Genomic DNA, 22,122 nt, shown 5'->3' with positions numbered 1-22,122 from the left:
GTTTTTTTGTTCTATAGTGAATTATTTTTTTACCATTTATTGAAAATGTTTTTTTTTTATTAATAAAAAAAGATAAATTTATATAATTATAAAATACCCTTCTTTATGCACGAAACAAATAAAAGTACATTAAAAAAAAAAAAAAAAAAGGAAGATTTAAAAAGCTTTTTATATAAATGAATAAATCGCGTCCATTCTCGCTAAATATTTAAATAAATCGACGTTAATACTGCCAAACAGCCTTGTAAGCGAAATTCTTATATACTTTGTCAGTGTCGCTTTAACCGTTTAAAATGTATATAATTAATGAAATTCATCGATTTTGAAATTAAATAATGCTATATTTAAATTTTACTATTTAAGTGGCTTACAGAACTCCGGTTAGAACCTTCCAGAAGTAATGATTTTTTCAGGAAAATCTGAATGGTCGGTCTCAGTTGTGTACCGAATCGATTTTTTGGATTTTCAATAGATTTTTAATTGATAAGTTTTTATATTATGTCACTTGTGTCGGCAATAATATTGTAACAGTTTTCAAAAGGCAACAATCTTTTTTTTTTTTTAATAAAATCAAATAATAAGTTTTGTTTTTGTTGATATATTCGTAACTTTAATCAACTAGTCTTTTACAACCTTACCTAAAAAATTATATTGATATCAAGAATTAACATAGCCATTGAATTGATATTCAAAAAATTCATAATTTAAGTTCCCCAACTTAAAGTATTTTAAGTTTTGTTGTTTTATTATTCTTAATTTTTTTAGTTAAAAATGCTAAACAATAATCTCCGATTTTTTTAAGCTGTGAATGTTAAAGTATTGCAAAGTAGCCTTAACATAATTTATAGCTAAATAAAATAATTTTTAACAAAAGTTTAATTTACGAAAATATCACTAAGCATTTTTGCTCGAACAAATAAGTAAGTAATGTATATAAAAAAAAAAAAATTGAAAAAAAATTGTTGTCTTCGAGAACCTCACTACTCTGTGGTGCATATTTTTTATTATTAGTGATAGCGCTTTTCAGAAAAAAAAAACTAAAATTAAAAATAATATTTATGTAACATAAGGGACTTAGGCGACGGGTAATGCATTTCACTAAGTTTTTTAAAATAAATTCTTAGCGTGGCTGTATGCTTGTTTTATTATCTACACCACTCTCTCCATGTCTCCTCTGAGACTGAAAAGGGTTTAGCCCGGATTGGTAGACGTATCACGTCTTTGAGAACATTATAGAAAACTCTCAGGCATGCAGGTTTCCTCACGATGTTTTCCTTCACCGTTAAAGTAAGTGATATTTAATTGCTTAAAACGCAAATAACTCCAAAATATTGGAGGTGCAAGATCGGAAAACCCTGCCTCCATTTGGGAAACATCACTGTCACATCATTTATCATTCTTTGCCTATCTACGTGCCACTTAGCTTAGGTTTAGAACTTAGACTCGACCCTTCGCTCCAATCCGAGTTGGTGGGTTTTAACATTTATTATCATACTAGCTGATACCCGCGACTTCGTTCGCGTGGATTAAGGTGTTTATTCCCGCGTGCTTGCTAACAATTTTTAATGTTACCACGGGAACTATTAGAGATCGCTATAGAAAGTACATGGTCCTTTTCCATAGCATAGGTGACATGCATACCAAATTACAAAGCTGTCTGCCCGCGGCTTGGCTCGTAAACAATTTTCATCTTTCCCTCGGGAGCTACTTAAAAATCGGGATAAAAGGTAGCCTATGTTCTTTTCCATGTCAAAGGCTACATGCATGCTAAATTTCATCTAAATCTGTTCAGCTGTTTTTGCGTGATCGAGTTACGATCATCCACACTTTCTCATTTATAAAATTATTAGGATATTAGTGGGATAGTAGAAGTGCTGCTGGTCATGAGACCGATGACGACTTAACGTGCTCACCGAAGCACATGACACAGGCGAAATAGTTTACAGAACCGACGCAATGTTGCCTGTTTATCGGTTTTTTACCGGATATACTTCGATGAGTGTGTTCAGGAACTTCACAATGTTGTTTCTCTGTGCATCGGTGGAATCGAAAAGAGTGTTTATGTGATTGATATTCCATCAACGCACGAAACGACGCGCTCCCGGCAACTGTGTTTCCTGCCACGTATAACTTGAGTACCTTCAAGGCAAGAGTGAATAGGCTTTCTCTAGGCACCTATACAGCTTCCTAACAGGCGTGATTGTTTTTTTTTATTACCAATAGGCAGCGCTGGCCTATCGTTAATAAAAAAAAACATGGTAATTCTGGACTTCCAGCTGAGAATTTTGGAACTGAAAATGCTAATACCTCACAATCACTAGGTAATAAGAGTTTAATGAATTAATTTATTTATTTAAGTAATAATACATATAGATGGAAATAATAATTACAAACTAAAATTAATATTTATAATAAATATAAGCCGTGTAACTGTTCACTTATGGGCATGGTACCCAAAATGCTGGCGCTATTGCCCCTTTGTATAGCTAGATTTAGCCGTTGGGCTAAATAAGCGCCAGCTCTTGGGACACCAGACGTAAGGACCAATTTTTGTGACACTGTGTTAATAAAATTTTTCGTGTCCGAAGACCATGGCCCCAGAGTCTCAAACGCAAGCGCCGCAAAAACGTAGTCATTACAAATAACGGAGTATTTACGGCGCTTAAGCAATTGAGCAGATTCGGCAGCTGCTGCCGCTTTTTGGGCAATTGATTTTACTTCAAAGTTATATAAATTCACGAAACTGGTAATGAAGATCAGTCTCTGCCTGATGTCTACGAGATCAAATTGTAACTGAGAAGATACGTAGAAGAACCAGAGTTACCGACGTAGATCAACGAACTAACTTAAGTAGCACCGATGGACGTTGAAGCCAAGGTGCTGAAATGCCGACCTCACACCGGTAAACGCGTTTGCGTCAAAACGCGGGTGGTAAGTTGTACAATCAAATTAAAAGGGATCTATTATCTAGTAGTGTTTAGTAGTATATGATAACTATGCAAATATATTTAGTAGTTTAACGTAATAAAAATTTTAGTAAAAATAAAGACCACCGTCAAGCTGAATTCAGGTTGGTGGCATCTTAACGGCGTACAATATTTTTGAAATATACCTATACTCAGATTTGATCAGTCTTTTGGTACCTGAAAAAGCTATCCTGCAAGATTTCGAGGGCAATATAGCTGGCCGGAGTAGGGAAATGATTACACGACTGTACATGATACATATTTTATTCGGCAGCACTTATTGCATATGTTCTAGGAACCACGGGACATTACGCCTATTCCTAGCACGGATGGTGGATCTATACCAATAATGATAATTATTGGATAAATAAAGTTCGTAATTCGGTTACACGTTGTTTAGGTTCGTCGTTGGGCATAGCGATATAGTGTGTTCCACATAACAAGGCATAATTGACAGCCGATTGGCGCAGTGGGCAGCGACCCTGCTTTCTGAGTCTAAGGCCGAGGGTTCGATTCCCACAACTGGACAGTGTTTGTGTGATGAACACGAATGTTTTTCAGTGTTATCTATATATTATAAGTATTTATGTTTATTATTCTTAAAATTATTCATCAGTTATCTTAGTACCCATAACACAAGCTACGCTTACTTTGGGGCTAGATGGCGATGTGTGTAATGTCGTAGTATATTTATTTTATTATTTATTAATAAAGTATGTGTACACATCTTGGAATTAAATAAGTTAATTAATAATTATGGTAGTCATATGATGTCTCATGTAGAAACCGATTCCTCTTATCGGTTTGTACGCGACATCGCACCGGAACACTATATCGCTTAGCGGCACGTCTTTGTGGATAATGTGGTAACTAGCCACGGCCGAAGCCTCCCACGCTTTTTTGTCGTGGTGGAAAAGCTTTATTGCTACCTCCGACCTCCGGCAGGACGGAGGTTACGTGGGACTCCCCCCTCTAAAGGGGTATACCTAAACTAAAAACTACCACGGCATGTCCCTCTTGTTAGCTTTGTTAGACGCCCGGCGAACCCGTTGTCCTCCCGGACGTCTACCACCTTGACCGATTGTTGGCGCTCCCGCGCTTACGAGGAGGGCATAAGACACCTTGAACCCCCCCTCAGACCGTAGAGACGGGTACCTAGTCCAATAACTACCTGTCGCCACCCGAGAGTAGCTCTGCAGCTTCGTAACTAGCAACGGCCGAAGCCTCCCACCAGACCAGACCTGAGAAAATCCAGAAATTACAAATTCCAATGTTCCCTGCCGGGAAGCGAACCCGGGACCTCCTACCTAAATTCACAGTGCTCACCGTTGCGCCAGGGAGGTCGTTAAAAATAGGATAAATAAATAAAACAATTTTATTTAATATATGGTTATATTATCAATTATTCTAGTATGGGTTGTATAAAACTTGGCAGTACTAATATAACTTAATATTAAACAGTAAATATTAAAGCTTGAAAAGAACAATGCTAAAATGTTTAACTTAAAAACATCCATTTAATTCTAAACACAAAAGTGCAAACAAATTTTTTTTTTTTATTTCATTAGAACTTGTTTGCTAAATATTTTGCCATAGCTAACCTCCTCGATATAAGATTTATAGTAGGTGCGCCCTGCGGTGTTACCCGAGGTGAATAAGTTCACGTAATTGCCATAAGAAATAAGTGTGTAAAATGGTTTTTTTTTTTTGCAATATAATAATTTATATCGATGCTTGACGTAAATATGCGTCCGACCATTTATGTGATCATTTAAAAAAAAATTAATTAAAGTCCATACATTTTGCATGTAAAAAAAAATTATCAAAAGAAAACAAACATTCTGTTATATACCAAACACTCTGAATAGTTAACATAACATAACTTAAATAAGTGGAAAAGTATATAATTTTTAAAAATTATAGCAAGTCTTTTAAATTATAATCTTAGAAATAACGTATTACAAAACGTAATTATATTGTTTTTTTTTTTTATAAAATTCATTAAAAATAATAAATCGTTCGATTGGAATTAGGATACAAAAGGAAATCTGGTCTTACAGAGTTAATTTATAAAAAAATTAAGAAATAAATCTTAAGAAAATAAGTGTAAAAATGGTTACCAAAAAGAATATGTTAGAGTAAAAATTGTATAACTAATTTCAAATTTAATTAGAATCTGTTAAAGGTGGATTGTGTAAGAAAAGAAATATTAAAATAAAGTGACCAAACAAAACGATACTGCAGTATAAGTCGGTATAAGTATTAACTTCTAAAATGCAAATAGTTTAAACAATTTGGTTACATATGAACAACTACAAATTTAACATTTGGGTTTATTTTTTTTTATATTGGAAATAATCTCAAATGCACTGTGATTTCATTATTTTCTTCGGTGCATTATTATTTGTTTACTGTTTAAAACTTGCTCCCGTGCTCAGTTGTGATGGTGGGCCGCGGGGGGTGGGAAACAGCGTACGTGCTCTACTCCGGCACGCTCGTCATCCGAAGCTAGGTGGCGGGACAGTACGCTGAAGATCTGCGAGTTGAGAACTTGGAAACGTCTGATGCGATCCACCATGCGCTTCAGTGGCTGTGAGATGTGAAAGATAGTTTCTGATTAGAACAAAAATCACGTGCTATTTGTTGCGTGCACCTGTGAATGTTGTGTGTTACCTGGTAATGTTTTAACATACAACGATCACAGGTAACACACAGTGTTCGCTGGTAAATCTTGTATGGAAGATATGTTCTGATCAGGAAAAAAACACGTTTTCCTAATTTAATTTATAAATAATAGAGCAAGTGGGTCATCTGATCTAAAATGATTACTGCGGCCCGTCGACCGCACCAGAGGAGCAGCTAATGTGTCACCGGCTCTTAATTTTACGTGTGAATGTTGTATGTAACCTGTTAATATTGCATGTTACCTGTGAATGATATATCTTACCTGTGGAAGTTGCTTATAAAAATAGTAAGTTGACTGCCCTTTGACTTCTCGATACCTAATTTGAATCTAAACTGTTACCAACATATATAATTAAAAATAAATATTCTTCTCTCTTTAATTATAATTATTGGGTATTATAAGAATTGGAGGTACAGGTGATTTAATTTAAAAAAAAAACGCACAATCTTAGTGACCTTCATTCCGCTTGTACATGCACAGCCTTCTTTCAACTATGATAATGTTACCGATTTGTTTATAAAAAAAAAACAGGTTAATCAACTTACAATGCCTTTAACCAGCTCGTCTTTGCCGTCAACTCGTTGCACTCTCAGGATGTGGTAGCAGAAGTCCAGCGCTTCGAAGCGACGCTGCTGTCCCAGGAGCGCTATGATGGTGCACCCAGCCCAGTGAAGACCCTCGCCAAACAGTTCCCTGATTAAAGTGGGTAAAATAATTAGTTTATCGGAATTACTCGTCATTGTTAACACATCTCAATTTGTAACGTCAAACTTGACGCTTCGTGTCCAAAAAGCCCCCCACATCACGTTTTATCGCAACATGTTATACAAAAGCGGTGATAGCTCATTGGGTAGCAGTACCCCCGAAAGTAAAGTCGAGACTTTACTTTCGGGGGGCAAAGTTTGAATTCCAGCACGCATCTATCGCTAGCTTTACTAAGCTATGTGCGTTTTGAGTTATAAAAATATCACTTGCTTCAACGGTGAAGGAAAACATCGTGAGTAAACCTGCATGAGAGTTCAACACAATGTTCTCAAAGGTGTGTGGAGTCCGCCAATCCGCACTGGGCCAGCGTGGTGGACTACGGCCTTGACCCCTTCTCACTGTGAGAGGAGACCCGTGCTCTGTAGTGGGTCGGTAATGGGTTGTTGCTGTTGTTTATAAGTGATTTTATTTACCTATTGCTAATATAAATAGATATTCTATTACAATACACACACCGCCATCAAGCCCCAAAGTAAGCGTAGCTTGTGTTATGGGTGCTAAGATGACTGATGGATATTTATTTTATTATATACATAAATCCTTATAAAATACATAAAAACACCCAGACACTGAAAAACATTTCTGTTCATCACACAAAGATTTTCCAGTTGTGGGAATCGAACCCACGGCCTTTGACTCAGAAAGCAGGGTCGCGGCCCACTGCGCCAATCGGCCGTCAATATGTCTTAACACAAGAATAAATAACTCTAGAGTCTTCTTATTGGACGCGTAGTTAGCGGCCATATTTCATGTAAGCCAATCTCCGAAAGATTGTAATAAACCAGTCGCAGTTTATAGCGTCAAAAGCTATGTATTTTTTTTTTTAATAATAAATATACTACGACAATACACACATCGCCATCTAGCCCCAAAGTAAGCGTAGCTTGTGTTATGGGTACTGAGATAGCTGATGAATATAATACAAATAAATACTTATAATATACAGATAAACACCCAGACACTGAAAAACATTCATGTTCATCACACAAATTCTCTCCAGTTGTGGGAATCGAACCCACGGCCTTAGACTCAGAAAGCAGGGTCGCTGCCCACTGCGCCACTTGGCCGTCAATGTATTGGATCTGTTAAACGGATAACTTAATTAAATACTTACTCTACAGTGAACTGCGTTTCTCCGACCGGGATACAGTAGAGAAATTGAAGAGCTGACCACAGCCTGTAGTAAAAACAAGAGTTTAATCGTATTAAGATTTGGAATCACAAACATGATCTTTAAATATTGTTCACGACGTGAGCTAAATATTGTTCATGAACTGAATGAAACATGAATATTTAGAGATAGAGAGAGAGAAAGATTTCGGATAGCTGGTCAATGTCCCCTTATCTGTAAATGTGAATAACCTATAAATATGACAGTTATAAATGATTGCCACGTGTGTATAAATGCAGCATATTACCAAAGCTACACATTTAGTGATAAAAAATTACACCGGTCCATTTTGTAATAATCACGGTAATACGGGAAGATTCGTGCAAACTTCTGATATGAACAGACAACATACAGACATTAATTTATTAAGCACTATTCCACAGAATCATTAATGAAATTATATATACATATATATTCTTTTTTAAGAGTTTATTTTTGTTTCAACTTTAATTTTATCTTTACTTTTTGTTTAATTTAATTCCAAGTTGTATACACATACTTTGGGCTGTAGCTTAGAACAAAACTTGTTATTACTTATATTTAGACCTACTTTTAGCTATCACCTGTTCTGCGGACCTCATAACAATAAAACATTTTATCTGTTACAATCGTATACATGTTACATAAGTATGTTACATGTTACCTGTAAAAGTTGCGTCTTACCTGTGGAACTCTTGCGTGTCGTCAGTTTGTAGTGGGCCGTGGTGCGCAGGCGCGGGTGGCGCAGGCCATTGCGGCGCGGTGAGGCATGCGCGAAGTCGGCGCAGTACCACCGCGAACAAAGAGAGACCGCAACACAGTCGCTCACGCGTTAGCAGGTCACCTTCGCGGGACAGCTGGCTTTGCTGAAGGTGAATATAAAACAAACCATTATAACAGTTTGTGAGTGTAGTTAATTATAAGTAATCGTTTACCAACCATTCCAATAAAACAAAAGACAAGCACTGAAAGTTCAGTACCTGTAAAAGAAACGACTAAATATCTAATGCTTGCCTCATTAGGCATGCGTTTAAGAAACAGAGCGGGAACGCATATCTACCAATTTAATGCATGAAGCGTTTTGCTTCTTCCTTTCTGATCCGCACCGCAAAGGCCTGGAATGCCCTAACATCTTCCGTCCTCCCCGATACCTATAATCTGGGTACGTTCAAATCAAGAGTGAAAAGGCATCTTCTAGGCAAGCGCGCTTCATCTTAGGCTGCATCATCACTTACCATCAGGTGTGATTGCAGTCAAGCACTTGTCTATATATTTATAAAAAAAAATAAAATGTATGTTACTTAATGTCACACAACGACAAAGATGGGACGCAAATTGATTTAGTTCTTCGTAGAAACCGAGTAAACTGCTATAATCTCAAACATGTTAATTTCTATCTGTCTTAGACTGTATGAATATTACAGTAAAAGGTTTTCTTGAAGTGGAATAAATAAAACTCACCTTCGCAGTACCGTACTTTTCGACGTTTTGCACAATTTGAAGCGCAGAATACTTAGCCTCAAGGCGCTTCTGTTTGGTTTCTGGCTTTTCACCCTCTGAAACCGACACATCTGTTTTACGTTATTCTGCATGAATTATAGCTAGTACGCTGAGTATGTCGCATGTTACCTTTGGATGTCACATGTTACCTGTAGCTACGGTTGATATTCGACACCCATAGATATTTGCAAATATGTTTTGTTGGTTGGAAAGCAGTTAAAGTGGAACTACTAGCAACCAGTCGGTCAGAATTATGTTTATTCAATCAGGTAACATTTGACATACCTCACAGCATTACCGTTTAGATTATTTATTGATTTATTCAGTATATAGTACCAAAACAAGATAAGAATATTTATAAAAAAAGTCAGTACGTGTACAATGACGTATGCCTAAAGAGATTTAACATTAATGATTTTAATTAATTGACGGCCGATTGGCACAGTGGGCAGCGAACCTGCTTTCTGAGTCCAAGGCCGTGGGTTCGATTCCCACTACTGGACAATATTTGTGTGTGATGAACATGAATGTTTTTCAGTGTCTAGGTGTTTATCTATATACTAAAAGTATTTATGTATATTAGTCATATAAATTATTCATCAGTTATCTTAGTACCCATAACACAAGCTACGCTTACTTTGGGGCTGGATGGCGATGTGTGTATTGTCAAAGTATATTTATTTATTTATTTAATTGCAACACATTTAAAAATCAAATCTTTCCTCTTTCAAATATAAGTTTAGACGTTTTACAGCTATAAGGGCTATAAGGGCGATACTATCGTGGTAATTTAACATGATTCCAATATTTCATAAAAATATATAAAACCAAATTTCAGTTTATTAACTTACCCGCAGTATACGGTCGGGGTAGTATGTTTTGGAAGGGGGCCGCGTGCAGTAGATCCGTCACCTCTTCTTGACTCAATGCCTGTAAAAAGCAAAAAGAGAATGAATATAAAACGAGTGAATGAAAACCGAAGTAATACTTCACATACATTAGAGCTAGCATTATTTACTTATCTCTTAAACTTATCTGTGAAACCGAAACGCTATTAGTTGTTGAGTAAACCACTGCCATAGTTTTTACTGAAAGAAATTAGATACAGCCCATGCAAAAGTAAAATCACTTGACTCCTGTCACTTTATTAGGTACGCGTCGCGTGGCGTAAGTACTATGCGCGTGTCGGTCTTTTATCTCATAAAAAAGTCCTATTACATAAAGGACTACGTAATCGATAAAAGAGCTTGGGTGTGAATTATTGCTCTATCGCCGCGTACGGCGTCCCAGGTTATTTTAGCAGAAAAGGTTTTTCGTACTTGTAGCCTTGCACCTACGTTGAACAGATTTTGCCAGGATTAGATACTTTAGTATGGATTCAGAACGCAATGACGTTGGATCCTATATAAAAAATAATTTGTATTTTACTTTCGTTTGTCTACTCATATTTTTCATTTGAAAATATTTATATTGGTATTTATTAAAATAACATAAGATTAAAATAGAAAAAAAAAAATTCAACAATATCTTTTTATGTGAGTATAGCTAGTCGATGTCACGATATCGAAATTTTGCTTTTATGTGAGTGTAGTAAACACTCACATAAAAGCAAAATTTACAAAAAAAAAAAAAACAAGCCAAAATCTCCTGCCGGTGTACCGGCACTGTGAAATTGAACAGACTATACCTGCTCAATGAGCATGCAGAACAGTATTATGTTGCCGAGCTCGCGGAATGCGTGGAACAGTTCCGTGCGAGCATCCGGGTATTGCACGATGTCCGTCAACTGCGCGTGGTAGTAGCCCAGCACCCCTGGAGCAAGTACAGGAACTTTTCAGTGGCATTACCAGGGCACAGGTAATAAATAAATGAACGAACGAATGAATGAATGAATGAATGAATGAATGAATGAATGAATGAATGAATGATTGAATGAATGTATAAATAAATTAATTAATATATGTACTTAGACAATACACGCATCGCCATCTAGCCCCAAAGTAAGCGTAGCTTGTGTTATGCCTACTAAGACTGGTATACATAAGAACTTGTAATATAAAGAAAAAAAACACAGACACTGAAAAACATTCATGTTGTTGTGGGAATCGAACCCACGGCCTTGGACTCAGAACTCACTGCGCCAATCAAAAAGACAACTGCCCACTACAGTTCACGGGTCTCCTCCCACAATGAAAATCTTATATATATATTTCTTGTGTGCGTGTGTATGTCACTGAACTTCTCCTAAACGGCTGGACAGATTTGAATGAATTTATTGGTATGCGTTAGGGTGGCACCCTGGATAGTTTAGATTCACAAATCAGCCCGACAGATGGCGCTGGGGTCCGCTAGTAATTATTAGCGATTTTGTCGGTTTCCTAAATTTATATTTATATGCATTTTAAATTTATAAAATTGATATTTTCTCCAATTGTAGGTAGGAACACTATGGAGAACTCTCAGACATGCGGGATTTCTCACGATATTTTCCTTCACCGTTGAAGCTAGTGATGTTTTAATTGCTCACGCACACAACTTAGAGAGGTTAGAGGTGTGTGCTGGGATTCGAACTCGGCCTTCCGAAAGTGCAGCCGATTTCCTAACCACTAGGCTATCAGCGCTTCTCATTAATCGGTGAATATATTATATAGTGAAATTTGGGGTCAATGTCAAGTAGGACTTTGGACAGAGTTCCATCTCCGATTAAGGCCGTAATCCAACGCGCTGGCCCAGTGCGGATTGGTGGACTCTACACACCTTTTTGAGAACATTATATAACATTATATATAACATTATTATTAACATTATAACATATACTCTCAGGCATGCAGGTTTCCACAAGATATTTCCTTCACCGTTGAAGCAAGTTATATTTTAATTGCTTACGCACACAACTTAGAGTGCCTCGAAACTCGAAGTCTGCCCTCCGAGAGTGCAGCCAATTTCCGAATCTATCAGCTTTTCTCATTAACCGAAAATTTATCATTAATCGGGATTTGCAGTGAAATTTGGGGTAAATGTCAAGTAAGACTTTGAACAGAGTTCCATCTTCGGAGTTAAACGCATATACTAATTCCGGCATCGACAGAAGGAGAGTCGTAGCTTAGTCGTCAAAACGCTCAGGCCGCGATTGCCAGAGAGCTACACACAGCTACAGGTTCAAATCCAGTCGATTTTGCGAAATTTTAACATGCATTTTAAATTTATTAAATAGATTCCTAATTATTTATATGTTTGGCCAATTTTAGTTTATAATATAGTAAATAAGATAGTTGTTATTGTTGTAGCTATGGATTTTTATCTGAATTGAACGTTAGTATTATTAATATTTATGGAAGAAGACATTTTAAATAATGATTGCCTAAAATTTTAAATTTATTAAATTGATATTTCCTCCAAGTGTATGTAAGTATACTATAAGAAATTACGAAGGTCAACTACCATAGCCAATTATGAAAAAGCCAAAAGCATGAGAATCTGTATGGAGTAATTTATAATTTCTTCCTCATACTCCACACCAAACAGATCTTCGGCAGTGTACGCTCTAAGCACGTTTCGCTCCGAAACCGGAGCATCCTCAGGAGATTAGACAATTATTTAATTATTGACGGCCTAGTGGCGCAGTGCGCAGCGACCCTGCTTTCTGAGTCCAAGGTCGTGGGTTCGATTCCCACAACTGGAAAATGTTTGTGTGATGAACATGAATGTTTTTCAGTGTCTGGGTGTTTATCTGTATATTATAAGTATTTATGTGTATTTCATTCATAAAAAAAAAATTTTCATCAGCTATCTTAGTACCCATAACACAAGCTACGCTTACTTTGGGGCTAGATGGCGTTGTGTGTATTGTCGTAGTTTATTTATTTATTTATTATTTACTAGCGGACCCCAGCGCCATCTGTCGGGCTGATTTGTGAATCTAAACCATCCAGGGTGCCACCCAAACGCATACCAAAAAATTCATTCAAATCTGTCCAGCCGTTTAAGAGGAGTTCAGTGACATACACGCGCACACAAGAAATATATATATAAGATTTTTGGACTACGGCCTTAACCATTTTCATTGTAGGAGGAGACCCGTGAACTGTAGTGAACAGTTTTTCTTTTCTCTGTAAAATCTGTTTAGATTAGACAATTATTCATTGTAAAGTAAGCTTTACGCAACTACTTGCCATTGGAACCGTAATCGTATCTCGGCAGCTTGCAATGCCTCGGCATCGCCGCAGCTAAGGCCCGTGTGAACTGCGCCAGGGTTCCGTGGAGTAGACCGCGAGCCACGCCGAGTAGCTCGGACACGACTACTGCTACTCCTTGGTACCCCAAGAGGCGGACCAGAGCGTGCAAATGTTGTGGGCCAACAAAACCTAAATATAAAAAATAAAAAAAACATGATGTGGTGTCGTGGGACACCAGGTAGGAACGAAGTTCCTTCGGCTAATGTAGAATCGACACAAATTGCAAAAAAATCGTGCTCAATTTTATGTAGGTTTTCTTGATTTTGCTCTTAAATTTGGCTGATTAGTTTTTATTTAAGTACAAGAAAGTATTTAGGAAATTCAGTATTTTAGGAAATAATAAATTACTTAAAATAAAAAAACATCAACTAAAATAACAAAATATGTCTCTTTATTTTTGTTTGACAACATAAAATTATATAGAAAGAAAAATAGAAAAAAAAAAGCGCACGTCTCATTTAACGGTTGCATTCCACGCACTTTTTTTCCACGGAATTTTTCTTACGGTTTTACTGTCACATTTTTTTCAGTTCGGTCGCGCAGCAAAATCCCTATCCCTCCAAGCCTGCCTGTAAGGAACTTCGTTCCAATTAGGCATATTTTCTTCCCAGTAAACAATATGGGATGGGAAATAAATGGGAAAATCCCTTTATGGAGCACTGGGTTGGTGCACACTCGCACACCAGGTGCTCAAGAGGGTATTTACCTTAGTTAGGAGATTCCTAATTATTTATATGTTTGGCCAATTTTAGTTTATAATATAGTAAATAAGATAGTTGTTATTGTTGTAGCTATGGATTTTTATCTGAATTAAACGTTTTTATTATTAATATTTATGGAAGAAGACATTTTAAATAATCCATTGAAAAGATGGGAGGGCGACATCGCGAAAATTGCGAGTAACAAATGTAGTACTCTAGCAAGGTACAAACGGAAAAATATGGAGGTGGCTTTTTTTAGGTGGTCACCGCATAATTAGATTAAAAAAAATAAGTTAAGAAAACATCATAAATAAGAAATTAGGATTAAGAAAAATTATATTAAATTCTATTATATTTAGGCAGTAAGATACTCAATTGTAAGGAATGTAAATAAAGCTTTTAAATTGCCTAAAATTGCTAATGATTTGCCTCAGAACGTGTCGAAGAATCATTTTTGAATTTTGACCGCGTTCATAATTCAAAAATGATTTATTCATGTAGATTTTATCACAGGCAGTTATGAAGCGTTCATACATTTAACATGTTAAAACTAATGTTAGGTGATGGTGATAATCGCTTTTTAACTTAGAACTAAAGCTTCCAAACGCGCCCTGGTTTAAGAAGAAAGAGCCCACAACAAACTTAGCTAGGTTTTTTTTTTTATGAATTTTGAATTGTTTGAATTTCAAAGTGAAGTTAATGTTTAGCTATGAAGTTCATACATGTAATCCTTAATATTATAATAGGATTTTTCTATAAGCTTACGTTTTATATAAACTTTGAACGTATTGCGAGACATCTCAAGGACTTCATCTCGTAATTTGTTACAAAATGATATAAAATTACCCTTAAATGAATTAAGAGTACTAATTTTATTCAGCCTATTAAACTGCACTACAAGTTTATTTTTACTTCTAATATTAATATCGTTACAGTCCACTTTTTTTTTAAATTTTATTATAATTTTATTTAAATAAATGAAATTTTTGAATATATGATACGACTATGCAGCGTTTTAATTTTAGCTAAATTTATCTCTGAAAGACTCTCTTGGTCTTATTTAGGAAGGATTACGCAGCATTACGTTAGCTCTTATGCATTTAAAAGAGAGAATCTGATCTAGAAATCCGGGATTTTTGTGAAGTGCAATAAAATAGAATCACGCATTAAATAAAGAAATATCTGGATTTCTTGTTTGAAAACAAAGTGGAATACAAAAGAAAGATTCTGTTCTCGGAGTCTTACATTTTTTTGTGTAAAATATAGGAGGAGTTTGTTTGGGATTACGTTAGAGAAAGTGTAGTGGGATTAAGTTATGCCATGCATAAAAATGGGGGTGTTGAGGTGTCTGAGAAATCAAGTCATTAGTTACCTATCACTGAAATCTTTTTAGTGAGGAGGTGTAGTGTCGGGACAGGCAATAGATTTATATTCATCATGCATCCTAGATCAGAATTTTCCTTTAGTTTAAATACATTGATGTACCCAACATTATTTGTTCTAGGCATGGTAGGATACGATGAGCTTAGGGTAAGGTGAGAGCTTACACTCGTAACGTATGTTTTTAGAGTACTGAGGGGACAAATATGTAATGCTGATGTGTTACGCCTGGTAAGCCTGCGTGCGCCGGACCGGAGGAGGCACCGGCCATCGCTGCTGGCGGTGCCGAACGGGCGCACCAAGCTACTGAAGGAGGCGCCACTGACGCGCGCACTCCGTACCCTCAATGTGATAGCCGAGAAGACGGATTTATTTTTTTGCACTCTGAGTGAACTCAGAAATATAGCGATTTGGATTTTATCATATACACTATAGTTATATATATTATTAAAATTTACATAACATGCTGCATTGTCGTATTAGGACAACTTTTTCCTGTAATGACAAAAATGTAAGATGGGAATAAATAAATAAATAAATAAAAAATAATAATTTTACTAGTCGTGCATATAACAGAGAAATTCTGATCTAGGTTTCTGGCATTTTTGATAAGTTGAATACATTATTTTTTATTCAATTACAATTACATTTGGGCTCGTGCCGGCGCTGTTGATTTTTAAATAAAGATGGCGGCAGGGCCAAGTTGTGTTTGCGCATGCGCCGCAATGTATCCTGCCGGGACACGAATTGAAGTTTTTTATAAATATTTCAGTATACTTTCTTACAAATATTATAAATAATGTAAATATTTTCGACGATCTAAAATTTAGTTTTCCTACAATTTACAAAGAGGCAAATTCTGATCTAAAAAATGGTCACGAGATTTGTATGTGAATGGATTCATTTGTGACAAACGGGGAATTCTGGTCTAAAAGTCTGGGATTTTTGTGCGGGAATTTGTGTCGTGTTCTAGAGCGACATCTTACCATTGTATTGCGCATATTGGGCGGAATATGCAAGACTGAGTTGCTTCGAACCCCAAAGCATCGCGTGTCCATATTGCTGGGGCTTCTCACGTTGCACCTGAGCGGCGAATTGGATCCGACGACACTTCACAAACCTAGAAACGACATTTTCTCAAAACTGGCTACGAAATTTGATCATTATTTTGCCAACATTCTTCGAGATTTTTTCGTTCTTGTCGATCGACAAATAAATAAATATACTACGACAATACACACATCGCCACCTAGCCCCAAAGTAAGCGTAGCTTGTGTTATGGGTACTAAGATGACTGATGAATATTTTTATGAATTATATATAAATAAATACATAGAAAATACATATAAACACCCAGACACTGAAAAACACTTAATGCTCATCACACAAACATTTTCCAGTTGTGGGAATCGAACCCTCGGCCTTGGACTCAGAAAGCAGGGTCGCTGCCCACAGCGCCAGTCGGCCGTCGTTGGCGCAACGGTGGGCGCTGCGAATTCCCGGCACGGACAATTCGAGAATTTATAATTTCTGAATTTTCTCTGGTCTGGTCTGGTTCGGGAGGCTTTGGCCGTGGCTAGTTACCTCCCTACCGACAAAGACGTGCCGCTAAGCGATTTAGTGTTCCGGTTCGATGTCGCGTGGAAACTGAGAATTTATAATTTCTGAATTTTCTCTAGTCTGGTCTGGTTCGGGAGGCTTTGGCCGTGGCTAGTTACCTCCCTACCGACAAAGACGGGCCGCTAAGCGATTTAGTGCTCCGGTGCGATGTCGCGTGGAAACTGAGAAGGGGTATAACCCGCTACCATCTTGGACTGCATCATCACTAACCACCAGGTGAGATTGCGGTCACGGGCTAACTTGTGGAATAAAAGAAAAAAAACGAAGAGAGGAGCTTAATCCAAATTGTATGTACTAGCTAAATTCATGCGAGCAAACAAAAGTTGGGTAAAAATCAATATCTGTCGTAGTTTAGCGGCTAAATAAATTACATAGTAAACTCTCTCTCATATCTATCGCGTAATTTAAAAAAAGAACGACATCCGGAAAATGGCAACCAAGGAGGTAACTTATCAAAGTTTTTACTATAATTTCGAAGTGATCCGGAAAGTCGAAAACGCTAGTACTGGAATAAAAGGAAAACGTGATCAGAACTCACCGGTCGGTCGCTGCGTTATAGCAATAGTTCGGCAGGAAGTCATAGTTGAGCTCCCAGAAAACGTGAAGCGTGATCCGCCCGTAAGGTGCCAGCACTCCGTGGTCGGACTCCCGCAAGATGGCGTCGAATTCGTCCAATGACAGGTACCGGCTGAGCAGTTTGTGACAGAGGCGGTTGACTGCTATGAGGCCTTCGAGTTCCTGTTAAGTGCTCACCATCAGACATAGTGAACTAAATGAGGTAGATTAGGGACATTTATATCCCCAAGGCAAAAACGAGGGGTGTTGTGTTGTCTGTCTGTCTGTCAGTCTGCCCGTCTGTTAGTCTGTATGTCAGTCAGTCTGTCCGTCAGTCCGTATGTCATTCTGTATGTCAGTCTGTTTCTTAGTCTGCCCGTCAGTCCGCCCGTCTGTCAGTATGTCTGTCTGTCTGTCTGTCTGTTTGTCCGTCTGTCCGTCTGTCCATCTGTCTGTCTGGCTTTCTGTCTGTCCGTCTGTCTGTCTGTCTGTCTGTCTGTCTGTCTTTTGGCTGACTGTATGTCAGTCTGTTTCTTAGTCTGCCCGTCAGTCCGTATGCCCGTCTGTCTGTCTGTCTGTCTGTGTCTGTCTGTCTGTCTGTCTGTCTGTCTGTCTGTCTGTCTGTCTGTCTGTCTGTCTGTCTGTCTGTCTGTCTGTCTGACTGTCTGTTAATCCTTAATACAAGTTAATAAATACAAAGTATATAAAAATAAAATTCTTGGAGTCACCGGTTCGTAAGGCACATTCTACAGAGAAGAATCTCATATAACATTCGGTATCGTGTCATAATAGTAGTTCATGCACCTAGTTTGGTGACATTGCATTTTACAGTCGAGCCAATAGCCAAACTCCACAAAGTTATACTGCAATTTTCTAAGACGATATGCTGATGACACCAATATATGTCAACATTATTTTTTTCTTGTCCACAGACTTGTCAGTAAGTTATATAATTTTTATTAGTGCTTTTAACTTACACTCGGAGGAATTATCAATTTTTACAAACAAAAAGGCATATACTATCGGCATCGTAGCGACGGTAGGAGATCCGTAGCTTAGTTGGTAAAGCGCTCAGGCAGCGATTGTCAGAGAGTCGAATCTTTATATGCGGGATCTTTATTTGACGGATGTTATTCAGTGTCTGGCCGTTTATCTGTATTTTATAAGTATTTATGTACATTATTCATATTAGTACCCATAACACAAGTTACGCTTACTTTGGGACTAGATGGCGATGTGTGTATTGTGGTAGTATATTTATTTATTTATTACTAGCGTACCCAAGCCGCTTCGCCGGGCTAGATTTTGCTTTATTTTATTTAAACAATAAACTCACATCATTAAATTTTTAATTTAAGTCTCATAATATATTAAATCATTTATTTCTCTCCGTATTCATTCTCTTCTATTCTCTTCTCGAGCGGGTGAAGATCATTATCTACACCCATGTACACCCAACAATAGAATATCATCATAGTAAATGAAAGATGTATTTGACAGTTCAATAATAGGAGTGCCCCGATCGTCACCAAACTTTACAGGATTACTCGCCAGGTCAATCCGGAGATTCCCTTTCGGAGCCTATACGGAACATACCCACACACTTTCTATAGATATATATATATATATATATATATATATAGATTTATATGTGTATTTTAAAAAATAATAAAAATTATCAGTAAGCATTCAAAGGAAGAATCGTCAGTATAACCTATCAGTAAAACTTCACTCACCACCACTCCGGTGATATCGCCAGCTTCGAACTTCGCGACGGCCGCGTCCAAGGCGCGATGCATATCCGCGTTGATTCTTTGAGCCACCTGGAATACATCGTCGGAGTTACAAGTCGCGGCAAGTAAGTCTAGCGCTGAACTATGGAGGGTAGAGGTAAGGAGAGTCATCTGTGTATATGAAAAAGTGTCGTCAAAATGTATTAAATTAGGATGGCGCCACATTTGCATCAGGGTAACTCTTAAAAGAAGCGCCAAATATAAATATTGTTAGAGTAGGCTTGAAAAATAAACAAGGAAGTACGGAGATACAAGGAAGTAAGGTTATATTTACCACAATATTTTGTACAACGTAAGTTGTTGAAATTCTCAATAATTAACTACTTTAGTCGATAATGACATTAAATTTTTTAACTTGGCATACTTCAATTCATCTACGATTGCTACATTCATACCACACCCTGTGCATCCACCAGCGCCATTGTGGAGGATTTTTGAACTGTTATTTAGCGCATACACTGGACACTTTTTCAACTTTTCTCCCATATAAGATGACTATCCTTACCTCTACCCTCCATACGCTGAACGAAACGTGGACTGGATAGCAGCGCATGGGTACTGTCGCGCAGGCAATACAATCATTAATTTAATTAAAAATAGTATTTAGCCATTAATTAATAAAGTAATGATTAGTATCCATTGAAAATGATATTATTTAATTGTAATGTGTGTGTTTTGTAAATGCATGTTTGAGTGTGAGTATAGAGTATATAGAGTTTCAAGTTCCAAAGATTTCTTGTTATCTAGGCTATAATTTTTAACAAGTTTATGGGGAATAGTAAAATAAAAACATTCATGAAAACAACAACAAAAATGAACAGTAATAACAATACAATTCAGAACGCGACTGTACATTGGAAGTGCGCGGGGTGTCGTATCGGTACGGGGGACGGAATACGACTGGAGAGTCAATAAGCGCGTGCGAACAATAAGCACACCCTCCCCGCGACCCTCTTACTCCCCCGTGATACCTTATTTTCGACTTCTGCGCAATAACGGTCACCGCTAGACTTTCGTGCCGCTACTTATAAAGTCACGATAGACTTATACACAAGGTCATTCTTTAAGGACAGTAACATAAATAAATTACCGGGCCAATGCTGGGCACGGCTCTTGTGGGCCTTTTTTTTTATTCCACTACATGTTAGCCCTTGACTGCAATGTAACCCGCAGGGGTATTACGTATCTCGCGACAGGCGTAAATCTTGCAATTACTGATGTCAAACGTTACTTTTCCGTGCAATAAATAAACAAAAGTGACGTGTGTACAGGATTTTCGACCAGGGTCAGGGGACCAGGGATGCATGAAGAAGGAAGACGGCATCAAATTGATGAATCCCTCCCCTTTTTGAGTTATTCAAAAATGTTAGGGTATGCAGTGCTTTTGTGCTTGTATGAAGTGCACGCCACTGCCTGCCGGTGGTAAGTGATGCATAAGATGGTAGCGGCCTAACCTGTCAGGGAGTATGTTAGCCATACCCCTAATCGGTGTATACGCGACATCGCACCGGAACACTAAATCGCTTAGCGGCACGTCTTTGTCGGTAGGGTGGTAACTAGCCACGGCCAAAGCCTCCCACCGGGCCAGACCAGAGAAAATTCAGAAATTATGAATTCCCAAATCGCCCCTGTCGGGAGACGAACCCGGGACCTCCTACTTAAATTTACAGCGCTCACCGTTACGCCAGGTCATCAAAACCCTCTCCCCGCACAATTAGAAGGTGTTAGGCAGTAGTCCACCACGCTAGCCTAGTGCGGATTGGTGGACTTCACAGGCCCTTGAGAACATTATGGAGAATTCTCAGGCATGCAGGTTTTCCCTCACGATGTTTACCCTTCACCGTTTAAAGCAGGTGATACTTAAATTTCTTAAATGAAAAACGCACATAACTCCGAAAAGTCCGTGGGTCGAGCCGGGACTAGAACTCTCCTCGAAAGGAAAGCGATTACTTACACACTAGGCTATCACAGCTTTTCTTTATGAATAATATGAATATATACATATAATATACATATTAACAACCAGACACTGAAAAATATTTATGTTCATCACACAAACATTTTCCAGTTGCGCTTCGACTCAGTAAGCCTACTGCGCCAGTCGATCGTCAACAGCTCGTCTCGCAGTCGGTTTTAACAGGTGGACACGTTTATCATATCCCCCGTCAGGGTATATAATCGGGAGATATAAGGCCATCCAGCACGGCTTGCATGGGTATGAGACAATTATCTCCCCGGGGAAAGGATATAAATTTATCTTCTCCCACAGCTTTATCAACTCTCAGAGCACTGGCGCACAAGTGGAAATAATATCCAAATAATATATGTGTAATAATAAACGGGGGTAAACTTCTCCTATTCCATTTTTATTAATACATAACTATAACCTAAAATAAACTATTTAAAAACTAAATAAAATCTAAAACGTCCTCGAAACCACCGCAGCGAGGCACAGTTCCCAAGATGCTGGCAGCATTGCCCCTTTGGATGGCCAAACTAATTCGTTGGCCAAACTATTCCATTTTACCGTGATATTAGCAGGTGGACACGGAAAAAAAATTATATATGGCGGCTCAAGGGCTTCGGAGTCCAGTATCTTCAATACTTCCGTCCATCAAAATTAAAACCACAACTTGTCAGTTTTCTGCTTTTATTCCATTGACTTTCAGACGTCCGAACGGTACGATGTCTCGAGCAATAAAGAGCGGCGAGATTTTCAATTTTCGGATGGTTACTTTCCGATAACCACCTGAGGGGTTGAACGAAAAAGC

At 37.7% G+C, this 22,122-nt stretch overlaps 1 protein-coding gene across 2 annotated transcripts in view; it reads right to left on the bottom strand.

Moving 5' to 3' along the window:
• Positions 1-4,897: 4,897 nt before the first annotated feature.
• LOC120635655 (cytoplasmic FMR1-interacting protein) overlaps positions 4,898-22,122 on the bottom strand; it is a 93,045-nt gene continuing 75,820 nt past the window's right edge. The window contains exons 18-28 of one of the 2 annotated variants that reach the window (XM_039906712.1): positions 19,295-19,381; positions 17,542-17,741; positions 16,370-16,503; positions 13,240-13,431; positions 10,755-10,879; positions 9,919-9,997; positions 9,029-9,138; positions 8,252-8,433; positions 7,532-7,594; positions 6,198-6,345; positions 4,898-5,556 (exon numbers count right to left, since the gene is read on the bottom strand). In XM_039906712.1, the coding sequence (XP_039762646.1) occupies positions 5,401-5,556; positions 6,198-6,345; positions 7,532-7,594; positions 8,252-8,433; positions 9,029-9,138; positions 9,919-9,997; positions 10,755-10,879; positions 13,240-13,431; positions 16,370-16,503; positions 17,542-17,741; positions 19,295-19,381 (1,476 nt within the window). In that variant the 3' untranslated portion in view covers positions 4,898-5,400. The remainder of the gene's footprint in view (positions 5,557-6,197; positions 6,346-7,531; positions 7,595-8,251; positions 8,434-9,028; positions 9,139-9,918; positions 9,998-10,754; positions 10,880-13,239; positions 13,432-16,369; positions 16,504-17,541; positions 17,742-19,294; positions 19,382-22,122) is intronic. The other variant, XM_039906713.1, reaches the window with a different exon arrangement.

This window comes from Pararge aegeria, chromosome 27, assembly GCF_905163445.1.
Source record: "Pararge aegeria chromosome 27, ilParAegt1.1, whole genome shotgun sequence".
NCBI classification, from domain to species: Eukaryota; Metazoa; Arthropoda; class Insecta; order Lepidoptera; family Nymphalidae; genus Pararge; species Pararge aegeria.
Note: the sequence above shows the minus strand (reverse complement) of the source record. Positions and strands in the feature narration are given on the sequence as shown.